At 43.8% G+C, this 8,520-nt stretch overlaps 2 protein-coding genes across 2 annotated transcripts; both read right to left on the bottom strand.

Moving 5' to 3' along the window:
- Positions 1 to 1,658: 1,658 nt before the first annotated feature.
- On the bottom strand, positions 1,659 to 2,979 carry LOC127764421 (beta-1,3-galactosyltransferase pvg3-like). Its single transcript, XM_052289303.1, has one exon. It carries the CDS (start codon positions 2,977 to 2,979, stop codon positions 1,795 to 1,797), a length of 1,185 nt encoding a protein of 394 aa, XP_052145263.1. The 3' UTR covers positions 1,659 to 1,794.
- Positions 2,980 to 7,546: 4,567 nt separating this feature from the next.
- LOC127764503 (uncharacterized) lies at positions 7,547 to 8,520 on the bottom strand. Its single transcript, XM_052289386.1, has one exon. The coding sequence runs from the start codon at positions 8,484 to 8,486 to the stop codon at positions 7,560 to 7,562; it is 927 nt and encodes a 308-aa protein (XP_052145346.1). The 5' UTR covers positions 8,487 to 8,520; the 3' UTR covers positions 7,547 to 7,559.

Below are 8,520 nucleotides of genomic sequence, written 5' to 3' on the forward strand. Positions count from 1 at the left end.
TTTGACTTTAACCAAAGTTAAAACATTTTATAACCTGAAAGATGGAGTAAGTATTTTGAAAGATAGTCACGAGTTTAAAAAAATATTAACTCAATGTTGTGCAAACACATTACTATTGTAACTTTTGGATATGACATTTGACTACTCGTTTTATTAAAAAATATTATATATTAGAAAAATTAAATAATGCTTGCATAGTATCTGTTTTAATGGAACAAATGATCTCATGTTTAAAAACCAATCTATTATTATATTATTAAAGGAATAGAAAAATGAGCCTCCACGTTCGCTCTCATGGCCTAGAAATTCTCACATTAATCTGACAAAAAGAAAAGGCAGAGTCCATATAGAAATACAATTTACAAATAGCTGAAATTCGGAATTAAAAAATAAGGAATATTAGAAGAGAAGACTAGAGTCCATATAGAAATACAATTAAGAAACTACTGCAATTCGGAATTAAAAATAAGGAAAATTAGAAGTAGAGTATAGAGTTCATATAGAAATACAATTAGGAAATAACTAAAATTCGGAATTAAAAATAAGGAATATTAGAAGTAGAGTATAAAGTCCATATAGAAATATAATTAGGAAAAAATAGAAATTTGGAATTAAAAATAAGGAATATTAGAAGTAGAGTATAGAGTCCATATAGAAATACAATTAAGGAAAAAAATAGAAATTCAGAATTAAAAAATAAGGAATATTAGAAGTAGAGTATAGAGTTCATATAGGAATTTAAAACTAACTAAAATTTGGAATAAACATAATAAAATTTAAAACTAACTAAAATTTGAAATAAAAATAATAAAATTTAAAGTAGAGTTTAGAGTCCGTATAAAAATACAATTTAAAAATAACTAAAATTGAAAATTAAGAAAAACATGGGAAGAAGAGTTTAAAGTCAATATAGGAATACAATTTAGAAGTAAATGAAATTCAAAATTAAAAATTAAAGAATATTGAAAGATGAGTTTAGAGTCCACATAGAAACACAATTAGAAATAATAAAAATTCAGAAATAAAAATAAATAATATTGAAAGAAGAGCTTAGAGGATATATAGAAATACAATTTACAGAAAATTCGGAATTAAAAAAAGAAATATTAAAAGACGAGTCTAGAGTCCATATAGGAATATATATAATTTACAAATAACTAAAATTTGATATTAAAAATAATTAATAACTAACATGTATATAAAATACAATATGAATATTACACATTAGTAGTTTTGTAAAGTTATTGCAAAATTTAAAATTGTGTTGTCATTTTAATATATTTGAATAATATAATGAGAAAACATGTATGCTATTATATGAAAAAAAATATATAATGATACTAGCCGCGCAATCTGCGCGGGCCACCATGCTAGTTGCCTCGTATATTTAGAAACATTTAAAACAGAGTTTGTTACTATACTAATTTTCAACCTTATCAAAATTTGACAACGTGGCAATCCAAACATATCTAAATGTCCTTCCGTACCAACATCAGATGATCACAAAACAATTTGGTAAGACATATCAAACCAAAACTGTCCCAGCAACATTATCATGGCTACTCAACTTCATGATTTGCATACTCTACAATTTCCTTTTGAGTTATCATCTGTGTATTTGAATCAAGTGTTCATTACAAACTGATGGGGATTAAAGGAGGAAAAAGGAAAATAATTTCTGCAAAATGTCGAATAATACCCAAAAAAATATATATAGTAGAAACCATTTCATTCCCCAAAATTAACCAACAATGTATAACGCATGTCCAATTCCAATCGATGGATCCTCTGTTTCTAGTTTATCTTGTAGAACTTTGAGGGCTCGAGGCCCTTGGTGAAGTTGAAGTACTTGAGCGTCTCGGCCCAGCGCGGGTTGTCCTTGAGGCGGTGGACGGCGATGGTGTCCGGGATAAACTCGTGCGAGCATTTGTCCACCGGCGCCGGCAGCGGGTAGTCGTACATGGCCGGCTTGGCGTTGAACCTGTTCTTCCCTCTCCCCCCGAGCCGCAGCCACTGCCCCGTCATCCTGTCCTCCGGCCCCACGGTGCGGTTGCGCGGCACGTCGGAGGTCGCCACCCACTCGACGACGTCCCACGACAGCGCGTACGCCATGCCGGACATGTACTCCCTGAACGGGTCCATGCTGCCGCACGGGATGGTGGCGCCGTAGTACGCGTCCTCCCGCGGCATCGCGCCCAGGGAGGCCAGCAGCCGCGGCAGCCGGAGGAAGATGTCGTCGTCGGCCTTCATCACGTAGTCGTAGGGGTCGTCGGCGTACAGCCGCGCCGCCGCGGAGAAGAAGGCGTACGTCTTGCCGCCGTTGAGGTTCTCCTCGCACTCGTCGAGGACGATGATGTCGCCGTGGCGGAGGATCTCGAGCGGGACGAGGACGCGCTGGTCGTCCTTGTAGAGGCGGCAGAAGACGAAGCGGACGTCGACGTGCGCGGTCAGGTCGCCGGCGGCGAGCTGGAGGCCGTACACCATGCGAAGGAGGTGCCGGCGCTCGTAGTTGTCGGCGCGGGTGAGCACGCCGATGAGGAGGCGGAAGTCGGGCTTCCGCGACGCCGGTGGCTCCCCGGCGAGGCGGCGCGGCGCCGCCGTGTACGCCCCCGCCGCCGTCGTCGGCCCGCACGAGCTCATCATGAGCGCCTGCAGCTCGAACTCCTTGGGGTAGACGAAGAGGTAGATGAACCCGAGGAGCAGCAGCGGCAGCAGCACCAGCGCCTTGCTTGACACCGACAGCTTGGGGAAGCCATGCTTAGAGCTCTTCGCCGGCGGCATGGCAGGCAAGAGCTCGAGCTCGACACAGTCGTCGTCGTCTTCGTCGTCGCTGCTGCTGCGATTCAAGAAGCTCTCCTTGTGATCCAGAGATTGCTGTGAATTGAATTGTAAATGCGTGCAATTGGGTGGCGCGAGTGATATGATGCTAAGGCGGAGGCGGATCGCCGGTGCTTTGGCCGGTTTGAGATGGAGCTCCATGTGCGTGACGGGGGAGCTTGGTTTGTACGGCAATGGCGCCCTTTGCGTAAATCTTGGGGACACGAGAGGCGTACGTGGGACTGCGTGGCATGCGAGGTAGTCAACGCCTACAGATTACAGTACAACGAACGCGTCGGATTGCATGGATTCACGCTGCGGCGGATGAATAAAAATATAGCCCCTTGATATCTACATGTAACAAAAAAGATTTAGCTACGGAGGCTCCTATAGTACTTGTTCCAGTGGTGGGGGTTCGAGACCCCACCGCCCCTATGCTGGATTCGTCCTTGGATTTACGCAGTTGGCGTTTCACAGGATCACACAGCTTATTAACTCATCAGGAGGGATTAATTTGGAGATGCACTTGATAGAGTAGTGGAAAGTGGTGTGAGGTTCAATCCTCAAGTATCGTTTTCAATCCCTAATATACTCATATATTTTTTGTTGAAAAATGTTTGGAGGTACCGTATAGGCTAATTAACTGATCAGGTGTGTGTTTTTGGATTTCAATTTTGAGATTTGGGAATTCAGTAAACCGTGAGCGATGGCATTTTACAGGGTTAATTATTTGTTGCTCGTTTACCTATGATCCACATTGGCATATCACTATATCGGTACTTTTTTTTTTTCAATTTTTTGCTTCTTTAATTTGCTTGCGGCATATGCAGGAGTTAGATGGCTGTATATATGAGTCAAGATTCAAAGTCCAAACTGATACTTTGACAACTCAATGGCGCCTTGCGTGACAAAGAGACCACTGCCGCGATACTCAGGGCATCTTGAACCTGAACAAGCTTAATCAGTGCCTTTGCTAAATCTTGACGGCAGCTAGCATAGCACAACATGATTGCATTTGTAATCAATTTTGTATAATGCACATGCCGCACATAGATTTACACGAACGCAACGTCAACCAGGCTAGAGAAGATTTGGTATAATAGTTAGTAGTAATTTCGATTGCTTGAATGAAATAAAGCACCCAGGAGGCCAGGAGCGAACTACAGTATATATCTATCAGTTTGCACCTACTTGCTCAGACTGCTCCGTCCCTCTGCATCTTTCAGGTGCGTCGTGCGTGCGTGCGTCTCGCCGGCTCGCCGCTGTCCATGTGTTCCCCGTGCAGTTGAGCGCGATGACGATGTCGCCGTCGACGCCGTGGGCGATGTTCTCGAGCACCGCCGGTGCCGCGTCCTCCTCCGATCCTCCACTGGGTGAGGTTGCACACGGGGAAGATGACGGTGCAAGCAGCCAAGCAGGCACCGACGAGAGTACAAGTCGGCTCAGGTGAGCACGCCGAGCAGCAGCGAACAGAAGTGATGGTTTGTTGCCTTGTTGCCGTCGGCAGGCCACCAACGCTGGGCGGCGGGATTTTTCACGACGGGGAGGAAGAAATCAATGTGGGATGAGAAGACAGCGAAATGGACCATGGCCCATGGGCCGGGAAAGGGAGCACTTGAGAGAGAGGCCAGAGGGCCATGGCATCAAACCCTCATTTCAATCGGTTAATATGTACGGGTCTGTTTGGCACAACTCCAGTTTCAGAAGAAATGGAGTTTGAGCTTAGCCAAATAGTTTCAGCTCTATCTAAAATAGGAGTGAAGCTAGGTGGAGCATTCTCACAGAATGAACTAGAGAGGTGGAGCTGGGTTTAGACTGCTCCACAACTACACTCTAGACCCAACTCAATTTAGGAGTTGGAGCTCTACTAAACAGATCCTAGTCCCTCCGTCGTATATTGATGTAACATCGTAGTACGACGAATTTGTATGTGTTCATGTTCAGATTCGTAGTATTAGAATATGTCACATCGATGTACGAGGTTGGTTTATTTTATAATGGAGGGAGTATGCCTCAATACTATTTTTGTGGATTCTTTCCGGTTGGATTTCGTGTTGAAACTAGATCTCATACAAGACTCGGGTCTTGCTGCTCTCTCCTTATTAATTGTACTATCATCTTACCTTTTATCCTACATGACCTGCTATAGTGTGATAGACTCTAGCAAAGGTGAAGCACTAAAAATGACCTTAGAGAAAGACTAATAATACAATTAGCTGCTTACTGTATAGAATTTTTTTTACGAAGAAGAGCAAAGATATATTACTCAACCAACAGAGTCCTTACAGAGAATGTGAGATATTTGGCTACAAGAATCAGAGAGATGATCAACACGAGCTTTACTAACATATGGCTGGCTTGATTCTGGGATCTCTGTATCTTCTTCATAGTTACTCCCCTCTCATCATGCAACAAACAGATCTTTATAGTCTACCTCTCAGCCAACTCATATAAGTGGTTAGCTTTGAACTATAAATATATAGTCCACCTGTCTCTCTCACATATTTTCTTGGTTCCTGTACGTAAGCCGGCTATAAGCTTACACCCGCTTCTCCTCTCTCTTCTCTCCTCTCTCATCCACCTCAGTATTTAGCATTCTTACAACATCCTATTATACTTGATCTTATTAGGTTGTGGGATGATTTGAAGATAAAGAGAAGAAGAGCACCGTTTAGATCGGTGGTGGAGAAACAAGATGACCAGATCGGTGGTAATGGCAATTCAGTCCTGTTTTGGGAGGATAATTGGGGAGGAAGGACCAGATCGCAGCAGTATCCTAGACTGTTCTCTTTTGCGAAGAATAAACTTGATTCAGTTGCTTCCTACTTCTCTAGAGACCTGCATGACAACTTTCACCTTACTCTCTCAGTTCAGGCTTTCCAGGAATATGAGGTTTTTGAGCAGGAACTATCTGCCATTCACCTTTCGATAAACCATGATGTATGGATTTTATGTTTGGGGAACGGCACAATATACTTCCAGCAGGTTCTACAAATTGCTTTTCTGGAGCATCTCCCCCCAGCAACTTTACCTTTAATTTGGAAAAGCAAAGTTATGATGAAAATCAAGGTGTTTGGTTGGTTATTTCTGATGGACAGAGTAAATACAATAGATCTTTTGGATAGAAAACACTGCAAGCCTCCCAATGCTTCCATCATTTGTCAATCTTTTCAGAGCAATCAAAGAGAGACTATGGAACATATGTTCTTCTCTTGTCAATTTAGTGCGGGTTGCTGGAGTTCTATTGGTTTCCATTGGAACTTTAATCTCAGTTTTCATGATATGATTCTTCACCAGAGAGCAAATTTTGGGACTCTGTGTTTCATGGAAATCTTCCTCTTAGCGGCTTGGAATATTTGGAAACACAAGAATAATCTGGTCTTCAATTCTATCATGCCCTCGACCTTAAGCTGGAAATCTGCTCTTAAAGATGACCTAAGTCTACATTTACTTAGACTTAGAGATGACCAAACTCTTTTTATTCAGTCATGGATGTCTCCCTTGTAATTTCTTTGTAATTTAGTCCTTTTGTACTCTCAACTCTTTCATAATATATACCGTAGGGGCTTCCCCTACTGTTAAAGTTTCAAAAAAAAAAAAAAACAAGATGACCGTTTAGTCCTAAGAATAGAAGTATGATTGCTAGTCTACTTAATTTAAACATAACAAAGCAGATGTTATACACCTTAAAGATTAAGAGCAATGTATATTGCTAAATCAGCCCTTTTATTGCTTAAAGACAGGGTCTAAAAAAATGGTTCCATAATGCGTAGACTTTATAATGAGACACGTGACATATGAGTGGCCTGAATCAGGAGAAAGAGAATCCCCTAATATTTTTTTATTACTTATGACATGTTCATATGCATAAGGGTATCTGGACTACTATATATATGAACTACTCTTACATAGGTAAAGCAGATCATAAATAATTATATAGATCATTTTTTTCATACATTATGGTTGCCCTAAACAATGCAAAATAAAATGGTTCTGCCAAATCGGATAACTATTCTTTTGGTGATAGGAGACGTACCCGTCAATAACGAGACGTCCGTGGTGACTTCGTCAATATTAAGATATATGTCGGTATAGTTTTTCGGAGATACTCATAGAGATACGATGTACATATGTGTGTTCATAGGATTGAGTGTGCACGTGTTGTGAGCATTGCGTTGCGTTTGTACAAATGTTTATAAAAAAATATAGGAAAGGGTCTTTATATTTTAATTGACTCTCTTTCCAATATCTATGTCTTGATGACAATAAGATCCTGATAAGGATCTGTTGAACAGAAACTAAGCTTGACTCGATGTCTACCACGCGCAGACTTAGCCTTAAACAACTTTTAACATAAAGTGGTAGCCATGTATCAAATCAAATCACGCCATTTGTGTGGCAAAACTACCTATATAGCAACCAACTGTTCTTTTTAATCATTGAGTAAATTAATTTACTAGTAGTAGACATCTAAACACTTTGTCATATTAGCCTCCTAAACTGGAACTAAAATAGCAATCCTGATAGGATACTAGGATCACATTCATTAGTCATTGTGTCTTCAATTCTACTAGCGCATATATGCAGGTAATTTGTTGATTATGTATTTATGTATGCAAGTTTTAAATTTGAACACTTTATAACTTACTGTGCATTTAAGAGAGGATATGCACATACCGAAGAAGAAACTGCCAACAGCTAATACTGACAAATAATCCGATCCCTTTTTTTCCCCTTAATTTTCACAGGTCTACATGGTACAGCTTGGAAGGCTTAAGCCCCTGTGTGGCGTTGAAGAATTTGAGCGTGCGCGCCCACTTGAGGCGGTCCTTGAGCTTGTGCACGACGACGGTGTCCGCCACGAGCGCGTGGCGGAAGCAGTTCACCCCCTCCCGCATCCCGCCGTCGAGGTAGTCGTACATCCGCGTCTCCTCGCCGTACCTGTTCCTCCCCTTGCCGCCGCGGCGCAGCCACCGGCCGAACACCTCGTCCTCGGGCCCCTTCACGTCGCCCCGCAGCGCCTCCGTCGCCGCCACCCACGCCGCCACGTCCCACGACACGATGTACCCCATGCCCGACATGAACTGCGACCTCGGGTCGGCGTGGCACGGCGCCGGGAACCCGTGGTACAGGTCGCGCCGCGGCTTGTCGCGGAGCGTGTCGGCGAGCGACGCCAGGCGGTAGTACGAGTCGTCGTCGATCTTGCCGACGTAGTCGTACGGCGCGTCGGCGAACAGCGCCGGGAGGGACGAGAAGTAGGAGTGCGTCTTGCCGTCGTCCATGTTCTCCGTGCAGTTGAGCACCACGACGTCGCCGTGGGCGATGATCTCGAGCGACACCAGCACGGCGTCCTCCTCCCTGGCGAGGCTGCACACGAAGAACCGGACGTCGACGACGGCGCGCGCGGGCGCCGGCTGGAGCGCGTACGCCAGGCGGAGCAGCGCGCGCCGCTCGTACATCTCGGCCCGGGTGACCACGCCGAGGAGCACGCGCAGATCCACCGCCGGCCCCGTCGCGTTCGCCGGCGTCGCCGCCACGCTGTTGCTGCACCTGGCGGCGAGAGATGGCAGGATACTGAAGTCGCCGGGGAAGAAGAGGGAGTAGACGAACGCGAGGAGCAAGAACGGGAGGAGGAACAAGGAGAAAGAAAGCCTCTTCATGGCCATCATATTATCAAGCCAATTACCCGAATCAGGGGAGAAG

The sequence above is a fragment of the Oryza glaberrima genome, chromosome 2 (genome assembly GCF_000147395.1).
Source record: "Oryza glaberrima chromosome 2, OglaRS2, whole genome shotgun sequence".
NCBI classification, from domain to species: domain Eukaryota; kingdom Viridiplantae; phylum Streptophyta; class Magnoliopsida; order Poales; family Poaceae; genus Oryza; species Oryza glaberrima.

Excerpts from the sequence above, each read along its gene's own strand:
- LOC127764421 (XM_052289303.1), bottom strand. The coding sequence starts at position 2,979 with ATGGAGCTCCATCTCAAACCGGCCAAAGCACCGGCGATCCGCCTCCGC.
- LOC127764503 (XM_052289386.1), bottom strand. The coding sequence starts at position 8,486 with ATGATGGCCATGAAGAGGCTTTCTTTCTCCTTGTTCCTCCTCCCGTTC.